This window comes from Pituophis catenifer, unplaced genomic scaffold (genome assembly GCF_029215685.1).
Source record: "Pituophis catenifer annectens isolate HBS135680 unplaced genomic scaffold, rPitCat1.0.hap2 SCAF_1, whole genome shotgun sequence".
NCBI lineage: Eukaryota > Metazoa > Chordata > Lepidosauria > Squamata > Colubridae > Pituophis > Pituophis catenifer.
The window spans coordinates 296,660,000-296,672,175 of NW_027256881.1; the positions used below are offsets into that span (position 1 = coordinate 296,660,000).

The following is a 12,176-nucleotide window of genomic DNA, read 5'->3' on the forward strand; positions in this document are numbered from 1 at the left end:
CGGAACTAGGCTGTGCATATATGGATTCAAGCCATTTGTGAGGACTGACATGCAGTCTCTTCAAATCCTGGTTCTTAACAGTGGAATCGTGATGGTGCAGTTGTCATATCATGGGACTTTGCCTTACAATCCAGGTTACAAGGTGCCCCCCTCTCCCTCTCCCTCTCCCTCGGAAACTACTGTAAAGGTTCCTGTATAGAAATACCCTTCAAACGAACAAGTGTGAATGTACATGTAGTGCTCAATTTACAATGGTTCATTTAGTGACCGTTCAAAGTTACAGCAGCACTGAAAAAAGTGACATGTCCGTTTTTCACTTGACCATTGCAGCATCCCCATGGGATGTGATCATGTCATGTGATCAAAATTCACCCGTCGGACGCCTGACTCGTATTTATCACCGTTGCAGTGTCCTGGGATCATATGATCCCCTTTTGCCACCTGACAACAAATGTCTCGCTTAGCAACAGAAACGCTGGGCTCAACTGTGGTCGTAAGTTGAGGACTACCTGCAATTGATTTTTACACAACCTCCCTTGAAGGAAATTCCACTCGTTAGAGCTAGAACTGCAAACAGAAAAGCTTTCAAATATAACATAAAACGCCGCGCCGAGTTATTCGGTTCCGAAACGGAAGAAGCAGGTTAAAAAGAAAAGCAAAAAGCCCGTTCGCCGCTCTGATCCGTCCCCTCAGACGAGCGGGGGGGAGGGGAAAAGAAAGTGCGCGCGTGCGCAGTCAGGTTAGGTTCGACTCGCCAGGCGCAAACGTGGCGCCGCCAGGAGCGTCGGTTGTCTCTCTGCGCGTGAGCATTGCCAGCGCTGGGCGAGGCCGCGGCGCGCTGCGAGCGGTTCGATGGAGTCTGCGGTGGAGGAGTTGATGCCCCGCCTCTTACCCGTAGAGGACTGCGACCTCGCCGAAGACTTCGACCCCACGGTGCCCCCCCGAACTCCCCAAGAGTACTTAAAGCGGGTCCAGTAAGTGAAGTGGTTGTTGGTGGCTCCCGCCGAGGGAAGGGGAGGCGGGTTGGGGATGGGGCTGCGCTGGGTTGAGTGGGCGAAGTTGGATGGGGTCAACCCGGCGCTAATATTTGTATGAAATGGGCGCTGTATTTATATTGACTCCTGTGCGGCTTGCATGGAAGTGAAAGCGTTTCTTCTATAATGATGAACGGTTCTGGTAGGGCCTGACGAAGTACTTCAGAGGCTCGCCTGGGTATGGTCTTGCTACTGGCAATGCAATATGGCGGGTTGCTTTGGCGGTGGTGGGATTTCCTGCATGAAAAAGGAAGGCTATCCCAAAGGTGCTTTTTCAGGACTTTCTTGTTTTTTTTCTTTTGAAGACGTTTCGCTTCTCAACCAAGAAGCTTCTTCAGCTCTGACAGGATAATGGGGAACGGAAGGATTTACTGTATATTCCTTGCAGACAGCTGGTAATCTGCATCCTTTTAGAGCAGAGGTCTTCAAGGTTGGCAGCTGTAAGACTTGTGGACTTCAACTCCCAGAATTCTCCAGCCAGCTATGCTGGCTGGAGAATTCTGGGAGTTGAAGTCCACAAGTCTTACAGCTGCCAACCTTGAAGACCTCTGTTTTAGAGGGTCCTTAAAATACTTGGAGGTTTATCTGTGTCCTCAGGGTCACCTGAGCTCCTGCTTCCACCTTTTGAGTGGTGTGGGAGTAGGAATGGATTTCCAGAGAAAAATTGCAGACTACAGGAACCAGGACTACAGGAACTCAGGTGACCCTGAGGACACAGATAAACTTCCAAGTGCTTCAAGGACCCTAAAAGGATGCAGATTACCAACTGACTACAAGGAATATAAATCCTTCCATTCCCCACTATCCTGTCAGAGCTGTAGAAGCTTCTTGGATGAGAAGCGAAACGTCTTCAAAAGAAAAAACAAAAAAGTCCAGTTGCCTCATTGTCTCATTTTGAAAAACCCAGACTGATAAGCAGACAAAGCTGGAATGATTTTTAAGTATTTTCCAGACTTAATTCTTTAATTCCTAAATTAGGTTTAATTAGAAATCAAAAAGTACTTAAAATTTCAAACATTTTTATTTTGTAGGATTGAAGCTGCAAAATGTCCTGATGTTGTTGTGGCCCAGATTGATCCCAAGAAACTGAAAAAGAAGCAGACTGTAAATATTTCAGTAGGTTTTTTTAAAAAAATCATTATTATAAGCATTACAAGTATACTACTCATGATGATTGGATGTTAACAGTACAATACTTTTAAGAGATTGCCAATTTTGTAATTAAGCACTCTACATAATCCATCTGCATGGTAGCTAGTCCTACAAAAGTGGCTGTTTTAAAATTGAATATGACATTCTTTTATTACTATTAGAATTTTTTAACATAGAAGATAATTCTATTTTCTATATTTTTTCTGTTTAAGAAAAACTTTAAAATGCAGTAAAAAGTAAGAATTTTTTTTTTAAAGAAGCAACTTCTGATCTTTCTTACAGCAGTTACCAGCATACTTAATATCACACCACTCCCTATCAAGTTACATCACATAATTCACTTCTTCCCATATTTGATCCTTTTCAATCAGCTAATTCAAAAATCATCAAGGCATTTTTATCCATTTTCAATAAAAAAAAAACTTAATAAAACATTTCCAGTCCTTTAGACTTGTTTTTTCCATGATCAAACAGATTAATTTTGCCATTTATGCAAATTATTTCATCTTTACAATGCAATCCTTCATTGTAGATAGTCCTGCTTTTTTGAAAAATCTTTGTGTATATGTGAATAACATGAGATTCTTAATATTCTCATTGCGTTGTCTGTGGTTTTTTTAGATTTCAGGGTGTCAACCTGCTCCTGAAGGATACTCTCCAACTCTGAAATGGCAACAACAACAAGTGTCTCATTTTTCAACCATACGCCAGGTATACATACATACATACAAGTATATAAATTCAGTGATTTTATATTGAGTGTTTCTTATGACAGTGCTTATTCTGGTCTTTGCAGCCATAATTCCCATTTTTAGGAAGATGGCACTTTTCTACTATTGTTGTTTGCTATCAGTGAGAATTTCCAAGGTGTAGAACTCATTGGGTGCCTCTCAGCCAAATATACCTCACAAACATGATATTATGGAAAAAGTTAGGTTTTATACTGCATTTACCTATAAATGCATATGTAATAAAATAGTACTAAAAGTACTAGTGGTACTAATACTCCACTTTGAAGGCTTAAATATCAAATATAAAGTGCACACCAAAATGAAATAACTTTATTTATTTATACAGTTTGTAAAAAGAAAGGCAACACTGGTTAATATACAACAGGGTTCTGTTAAGTGGTCAATATCAATCCCCAAAGTTTATAGGACTGTTGGTTATTATGTGGGGTAATCTACAGTTAGATGTATAATTTAAGACTGCACACTTAATTCAAATCCTAACCAAGGATATAAAAATTATTAAAGTGCCATCTAAGAATATGGGCAGTTTCAAGCAGGGTGGTTTTGTTACTATTATGGTTTGTTGCATAGTCAGCAGATATTCAGACTGGATTTGGCATTTTTGTCTTGCTATCAAGTCCTTCCCAAGGACTTGGGATAGACAAATGTGGATGCTTGATGGTGTTATTGGTCATTGTTATTTGCAGTAAAAGTAAAAGTAATATGTATTTTATTGTAATAAGTGCTTGGGGATCAATGAACAGTTTGAAACTTTATGAAGGGAATCAATGAGCTGAAGAGTTTGGAGGTCCTGGTGTGCAGTGTTAAAACCAAAGTTAGAATAAAAATCCAAATAATATATTTCCAATTTTTTAAACAAAGTCTCAAAACACAATGCCAGTTTACAATAAAAATAACATCAACCAATAGAACTCACTTAGTCTTCTGGCCCAAATGCCAGGGGAAAACAGCCAGGTCTTTAATGCTATGTGAAATTTAACAGGATTGGGACCATCTAGATCTCAAGAGGGATTGTCTTTCTACAGGGTAGATTCTTAAACAAAGAAGGTAGAATTTTTGGATCCAACAAAATCATTTAATAGAAGGAATTTGGAGCATGCCCTCCCTGCTAAATCCTATTTAATGATAGGATTGTAATCTGATTTAAATTTAATTGATTGTATAAATTAAGGAATTAGTTAAATCTCCATAGGGCTAAGAATAGCCACTTTAAAGCAGAAAGGAATGCTTATCATTCCAAGCAAATAGTTCAGCAAGCATAATCACAGAAGAGGTATTTTTGTTTTATGTGAGAAGAATAATGTTTCTATGTTTAGTGTCTACCACCTGCAAGTATATGTTAAAGTGATCAAATGTTTGTTAATTAGAATCTTTTAATTGATCAAAAGTTTATCTTTCAGAGTGTGAACAAGCACAGGGATCACTGGAAAGCACAGCATTTGGACAGCAATGTAGCAATGGCAAGTAAAACATAATATTTTCAGGATGCTGTCAATTTACATATAAGCTTTTTTTTTTCAACTGTATCAGATTCTCGAAGAATGCCTGGACAAGTCCATACAGGGTTGTTGGTTTTTTTGCAAGGTTTTTCAGAAGTGCTTTGCATTGCCTTCTTCCCATGGCTGAGAGTGATTAGCCCAAGGTTCCCCAATTGGCTTTGTGCCTAAGACAAGATTAGAACTCAGTTCCTGGTTTGTACCCTGATGCCTTGCAACCCTACACATTCAGACTCACATAGAGTTCAGAAGTTATATTTGTTTCATGTGTAGGCCTTTATATATGCATTGACAGCATTCTTCAGCTAAAAATCATTACACTTTTTCCTCTGGCAGCCTCCTTCCCCTCCCCCTATCTTTGTAGGTGGCTCCTGCTGCTGCTGATATCCAGCCAGCCCAGCCCTGGATCTCCTGCATCAACCTTGCATTAATTACTTTAAATTAAAAATAAAGGCTGCAGAACCTTGAATAAAGGAAAATATGTTGGGGGAGGGGAAATAAACCCAATTAATTTATTAAATAGGAAAAATAACTTGACTTTTTTTTTTCAATTGTTCAGCCTACAACAGATGATGAAGAAGGTTGGAAAAAATTCTGCTTAGGTGAAAAGTTGTATTTAGAGTTAACAGATCAAATCTCAACTGATGAAAGTCCAGGAATTGATTATGTACAGGTAAGTGTTAAATCTGTCCTAAATAATTATATCACCTTTAAATAACTATATTTTGATCCAGAGTTTGCATGCATATTGTGAAATATGTATTAAGTTTGTACATATGATCATCCTTAAAATATTTACAATATAATCCCTTGTCCAACAAAATGGGTCTATCCTGTTGCTGCATATACCTGGACTATTGATTTTATATATTAAATAGAAAAATATTCAGAATCCCAGTGATACTAGACACACAAGGCCTCCTCGGGGTGCCATCAGCCAAACAGTGTAGGCTGGTGACCCCCGGGGGAGGGCCTTCTCTGTGGGGCCACCTACCCTCTGGAACCAGCTGCCCCCAGAGATAAGGAGAATCCAAGACCTCGGTGCCTTCCGCCGTGCCCTTAAAACTTCCTTTTTTCAGCAAGCCGGGCTGGCCTAACACTTTTTTAAATGTTTTTAATTGGTTTGTCATTGCTTTTAATTATGGGGCCAAATATAAATATATATATATATTTAATTGTATTTTAATGTTTGTAGTTTATGTTTTTACTTTGGCTGTACACCGCCCTGAGTCCTCAGGGAGAAGGGCGGTATATAAATTCGATATAAAATAAAATAAAATAAAATAAATAAATTTGGTAGGGTTAAACAGGTCTTCCCAATGGCCACACTACCCTGGGAACCCTTTTAGAAAACTATTACTAATAAGAATAGCATGTTTTCCCAAAAATAAGACCCTTTCTTATATTTTTTTGAACCCTGAAATGTGGTCAAAAGCCTGATTTACCTTATTATCAGGGGATGTCTTATTTTGGGGGAAACAGGGTATTGTATTGGAGATTGTATTTTTTGTATTTCTCTTTCAAATGGGTTTAATTATGTACTGGTTTTACTTGTGAACATGGCTATGAATATACATTAGAAAAGCAGGCTTTAATGTTTAGATAAATAGATATCAGGAACTGGTTTTGAAAATTTAAGCTTCAAGAGAAGCAAATGGTAATTGTTGCATATATTTCTAGAGTTTAATTACATGGAAGCCATACAGAAGTTGATATAAGATGGGCAACTATGTAAATGTTTTCAATAAATGAAATATAATTTAACAAAGCTCTAAACGTTCAAAATATCTATACAATCTCTCCTAAAAAAATGACAATTGCGCACTAGTGTTCAGATCTAAAATTAAGCTAAGTATTTAGATTTCCAACCATTTTTTAAAATCCAACATATTTTGGTTTCTTTTCATTCAGATTGGCTTTCCTCCATTGTTGAGCATTGTTAGCAGAATGAATCAGGTACTTTACTTTTGTTGTCGGTTTCATTTCCAGTCTTGGTGTGATGAATCCAGCTTTACCTTTTTTTCCTACCTGCCTTCATAGCTTGCTTGAAACACCTGAGCTTGGATACTGGTAGTCCTCGACTTACAATCATAATTGAGCCCAAAATTTCTATTGCTAAGTGAGACAGTTAAGTTAGTTTTGCCTCATTTTATGACCTTTCTTGCTAAAATTGTTAAGTGACTCTGACTTTCCATTGACTGCTTGTCAGAGGGTCGCAAAAGGATACTGCAACCATCATAAATATGAACTAAATGCCAAGCACCTGAATTTTGATCATGTGACCATGGATATGCTGCAATGGTCATAAGTATGAAAAATTGTTGTAACTCACTTTTTTCTGTGCCATTGTAACTTCAAATGGCCATTAAACAAATGGTTATAAACCAAGGACTACCTGTAATCCCAAATAGAAATGTATTGCTCAAAATCTGAAGAGCCCTAAAGATTCTTAGCCTTAAAGTAGTGATAAGTATATTTTAAATATGTTATATCTCAATTGTTTTGTAATAAGAGGAAAAATTTTTAAAGGCCCAGAAAAGATGAAGAGAGACAAAGAATTCTCCATTTCCCTTTTTGACCTGCTAGGCTGCAGCTAACAAGGCATGAGGAATTTCAGAGAGTTCAGTAAAGTAATATTTGCCTTGTTGATGGCCAAATTTTTATAGCTCTTCCATCATTTATTCAGATATAGACTGATTGTTTTAATTTATATGTGTTTGAATTTTCTACAGTTATGACAGCTGACAAATTAAAATTTTACACAATTAAGAATAACAGAAAGCAGTACACTATAAGAACAAGCCTATAGTATAATAGCTCATCATAAATAACATAGAGGTGGCAAATAAACATTTCTTAGAGATTCTCCAGATGAGTTGTGCCTTGAAAAGCTTCTAGAAAATTCCCACTGAGGGGTCCACTCTAACTGCTGAAGAGAGGCTGTTCTGTAACATAGTTCTATGATGGAGAAGCACTGTTTTCTGGCCTCAGGTCTCCTAATAATCCTGCTAATTATAATAGAAAGTATCCTAATAGGAATCCGTTGGTGGCATACATACAGTTATTTCCACTTTTAAATAAATTTACATGAGCCCCTTTCACTTGCGATAAAACAATTTTCCATTTTGCTGTGAACATTAAAAAAAATGATTAGGAGAGCCTATAATCCAAAGAATCCAGTAACATTCACTAGAAGAGACAGTGTTATAAAAAGATTTAAACAAAACAGTAGATTAATAGAAGGGGTAAAAGCAGTTTTGATTTTGTCTGTAATCCTAGTGGATCTTTAATTTGTTTTAATATATAAAAACTATATTATGTATTTTCATTATACTATCTTGCATACTTTTTAAAATTCTTTTTAGGACAAGCTGTTTCAATAAGTATTTCATAAGATTGTAAAATATTTTTGTAGTAATTACTCATATATTGAATTCTTCTAGCATTTGTATAAAATACCTAATTATAAATCTGCAGATTTATAATTAGGTATTTTATACAAATGCTAGAAGAATTCAATATATGAGTAATTACTACAAGGAAAGAAACAACCACCATGCGAATTCAATATATGAGTAATTACTACAAGGAAAGAAACAACCACCATGCAAAATTTTAACAGCTGTTTCTCTATCCCAAAAGGCAACAGTGACCAGTGTCTTGGAATACTTGACAAACTGGCTGGTGGAAAAAGAATTTACTCCAGAACTGGTAACTTGCAGTTTTATGTTATAAGAGGCATTATCCCCATTGAAATTAAAATTGAAGGAAACTCATTTATTTATCAATAATTTCTTTTAATCTGGAATTGTCAACATGAGTACTTTCCTGGATTTTAGTAAAGCTATAAAAAGGATATGTCCCCCTAAGGTGAATGATTTGAATTGGCTCTTTTAGAATTTTGAATTGCTTTCAGTTCTTAGTATATATATTCCTTTCATATAGATTCAATGTATGCCATAGTTGTATAAAAACCTGTAAATTTTAAATTACACCTCTAAAACTAACTTTTAAATCTGTTTGTTACATCACTAAAGCATATTTTGATTCCTACAGTTCATGCTATACACAAGACTCTATAAAAAGAATATCAAGTCAGCACCCACTGCATACTGAATTGGTTTCTCACAGTCCTTCTCATTAAATAGTTTTGAACAATCAAATACAAAATATTATTGTTCTCATGTGGAATCTATAAAACAATTTACCATTTTCACACAAAGCTTCATAAGCCATTACTGTATAAGGTTTTTTAAAATGTGTAAGGCCTTGTGCAGTCATACCCAGATTCTGAAAAGACTGGTCCTCCTTCATCTATAAGCTCTATTAAACATCTGCATTAATTGATTTTGATCTAAAAAATACAGAATTTGTTCCTATTTACCTGTGGTCTTATCACCATGCCTTCAAAAACAATGAATCTATTTTCCCTCTAAGTAAAGTTTAGTGGTTTCTTAAAATCTCATTTAAAAAACTTCAATAACCAGACTGAACCTAATTATTGCTTAAAGGAGGGACCATTAAGAAATCCCAAATCTGTACTGAAAAATAGAAAACTAGACAATAGCCAAAAAAAAAAAACCCAGATGACAAGGGAAATTATTTGCATTGTTGCCAAGATACTGACATGGATGTGTTCATGGAGATACAAAGAAACAATGCAAATATGGTTTTATCTTTAAATTCTTATTGCAATTTCTTAAAATTTCTCTAGGGCAGATGGCTTTATGCTTTGTTAGCTTGTCTGGAAAAACCATTATTACCAGAGGCTCACTCTCTAATTCGACAACTGGCTAGGCAATGCTCTGAAGTGAGAGTACTGGAGGTAAGCTGAAATAGTTGATCCTTGAAAGGGAATACTAGAAGATCCTGATCATGCTAATCGTTTGAAGCCATCATTTCCCTGAAATATGTACATTTGTCACTTGTTATGTTGATATTTCAGAATGATAGTCAAAACTTGAGAAAAGGGCAATACTAATTATATTAAATGTTCAAAATATGGTGGTGGTGTTTGCAGTCTTTGATGAATTTAATGAATATTTAAAAGAGAATTGTGTTTTCTACAAATATATTTAGTAGAGCTATCAATCACAGACAGTTGCCAAAATCCATTGTTAATTTGCTGGAAATTCATAATAGTTGACATAAAACAATTGCTTGAAATTTGGTGAAACAAACTACTTAAATGCTTTTCTTCCCTCTAATGCAGGAGAACAAGAATGACGAAAAACTCTCTGCTCTAAATTTATTGATTTGTTTGGTTGGAAGGTACGGCAAATTATTTTAATTAGTGTACTAAATTGGCTATGAAAGGAAATCAATCTCTCCACCATTATCTTCAAGAGTCTGCACCGTTACTTACATGAGCCTTGTTTTGTAATAATAACTTGTAATTTTTACCCAATTCTATCTTTCCAGAGACTTGAAAAGTAAATTGTTGGATTATGTTACATAATATTACAATATTCATTGGCAACAACTAATATATAGCTATATCATTTCTGTTTCTCTGATTTCACTTGTGCCTTTTTCATGTCTCCTCATTCAGTATTGTGTATTGTAAAGAGATGAGAGCTTAAAATTGCATAATCAAATTCAATGATGATTGCACCTTCTTTTATAAGGTCTTTCCATGCTGTCTTAGCTTCAAATACTAGGCGTTGAATCACATGCTCTGATTTCATGCAAAGATCAATTCAGGGTGTCCTGCATTGAAAGGCACCTGAAGAGTAGTTAAGATAGTATAATTCTCATACCACTATTCAACTAAATGGATATCTAGACAAGCTATACAGTGAAATTCTGCCTTTCTTTGATACATTTGTTCAAGATTTGTCTGAAGATTTTACTAATATTTATGGAATTTTTTTTCTCCCACCTGTTAGGTATTTTGACCAATACGACCTGGCTGACGAGGCATCCTGATAAACATCTGGAAACCATACATGCACAAGTTGTTAATCTTTCTCAGGCAGTACTTTCATGACTGAAGTATGAAGAATGGATGCACCACATGTTCCAATGTGACCTTAGTGGATACTTGTATACTTAAGTTTTTTTTTTGTTGTTTTTTTTTAAAAATAGACTGATTTGGAGATGTTAATAAAATATTTTCTTACAAATTATTGTCCATAATTCAGCTTGCTTGATCTACAAACTATGTGTGTCTCTTTGAGGTATTACACAGTGAATCAATAAGTGTCTATCTTATTAAAACCCAGCAGAACTGAAGCAAACTAATCAAAAAAGTTATTTATGTTGAACAATAACATTTTAAAAACATTGTAAGTGTAAACATGGAGGCTTTAAAATACTGTCTTAATTCAAACAATGCATCCACATTGTTCTCTTGGAAACGCTATGGAAATAGTTTGTCATTGCCTTTCTTCAGAATGTTTCTTGATTGTCCAAACTACCATAAAGCTCTGGGATTTCTTACTGGTCTCCCCTTCAGGTCTGAACAAGGGTACAAACCTGCTTAACTTCTAAAAATAGCAAAATTCACTCAGGTGTTCATCTGCTTTGATCCTTCCGTAAATCCAATCGTGTGATACAAAACTGACCTATACTGTAGATCTTTTTTTTTTTAAAGAATGTATTTCCTTTGAATAATATGTTGATAAAATCAAATACTAATTCTATATGTGGAATTGTGGCAAAGCCTGATCCAAGTGGAGTCCTTGGTATTCTCCGATCTTAGTTGTTTGCCTGCAGATGTTTAATTACCCAACTAGGTAACATCAGAGACCACAAGGACTACATAATTCAACCCTGATCTATGTGTTTATTTAAAACATTTACTATATACAGCCAGCCATCTTTTATCAAACTCTGGGCAGCTTCCAATCAATAATTAAAACAATACAACAGCATAATACATTAAACTATAAATATTAAAAACCTGGCAACAAGCTCAAGGTCCCAACATCCATGTTAAATCATCTAATCCACCTCATCCTATCCCACTTGGGAAAGCCAGTTCTTGCATACTTTACAGAAGTCTAGAAGGGTAGAGGCCTACCAGACTTCAAGGTGTCAGGGGATTCTCAATCATCCAGGTCATGGTTGTCTGAAAGGTGGTCTTTCAAAAGGCAATTGGACTTTGTTTTTCCTTGAAGATGTTTTGCTTCTCATCCAAGAAGCTGCTTCAGTTTGTTTCCTGAATTCTTCAGAACTGAAGCAGCTTGTTGGATGAGAAGCGAAAAGTCTTCAAGAAAAAACAGTCCAGTTGCCTTTTGAAAAAGCACCTCCTGGACAAACTTCAGGGAGTTCCACAGAAAAGGCATGCTTTCTAGATGCCAGTAGACTGCAATGTTTAAGGGAGTAGAGTATCCCACCCTTTCTAATTTGGTAGGATCAGTAGATGTCCTTTGGAAGAGGAAGTCCCACAGATCACCTAACCCTTGTGCTGTATGACTTTAAAGATAATAACACCTTGAACTACACCCAGAAGTAAACGTAGCCAATGCAGATCACACAATACATGTTATATCAGTGAACCTAGGAGCCCCCATCACCACATGCACCATCACATTCTGGAACAGTTGTAACTTCCAAGTCTTCAAGGGCAGTCCCAGTATACTGCAAACATCTGGTAGCCAAGGCTTGAGTAATTGAGCAAATTTCCTTCCAGTCCAGGAAAGGATGCAACTGACACTCCAGAATAATCTGTATCTAGGATCTCCTAGTCATGCCTGGCACCTACAGTATTTGAGCAAGAATCTGCATATCGTACACCA

At 36.2% G+C, this 12,176-nt stretch overlaps 1 protein-coding gene across 4 annotated transcripts; it reads left to right on the forward strand.

Moving 5' to 3' along the window:
* Nucleotides 1-765: 765 nt before the first annotated feature.
* GEMIN2 (gem nuclear organelle associated protein 2) lies at nucleotides 766-10,559 on the forward strand. Of its 4 annotated transcripts, none has more exons than XM_070931395.1 (10): nucleotides 766-974; nucleotides 2,066-2,150; nucleotides 2,808-2,897; nucleotides 4,339-4,398; nucleotides 4,994-5,107; nucleotides 6,346-6,390; nucleotides 8,077-8,145; nucleotides 9,149-9,259; nucleotides 9,647-9,705; nucleotides 10,323-10,559. In XM_070931395.1, the coding sequence occupies exons 1-10, from the start codon at nucleotides 853-855 to the stop codon at nucleotides 10,360-10,362; spliced, it is 795 nt and encodes a 264-aa protein (XP_070787496.1). In that variant the 5' UTR covers nucleotides 766-852; the 3' UTR covers nucleotides 10,363-10,559. The 4 variants fall into 4 exon arrangements, with proteins under 4 accessions (XP_070787496.1, XP_070787497.1, XP_070787499.1 ...); XM_070931396.1 differs by having other exon boundaries at nucleotides 2,066-2,138; XM_070931398.1 differs by lacking the exon at nucleotides 9,149-9,259.
* Nucleotides 10,560-12,176: the final 1,617 nt, after the last annotated feature.

Excerpts from the sequence above, each read along its gene's own strand:
- GEMIN2 (XM_070931395.1), top strand. The coding sequence starts at position 853 with ATGGAGTCTGCGGTGGAGGAGTTGATGCCCCGCCTCTTACCCGTAGAG. Across the intron at positions 9,260-9,646 it reads CTGAAGTGAGAGTACTGGAG|GAGAACAAGAATGACGAAAA; the intron begins GTAAGCTGAAAT and ends CCTCTAATGCAG. Across the intron at positions 9,706-10,322 it reads TTGATTTGTTTGGTTGGAAG|GTATTTTGACCAATACGACC; the intron begins GTACGGCAAATT and ends CCCACCTGTTAG.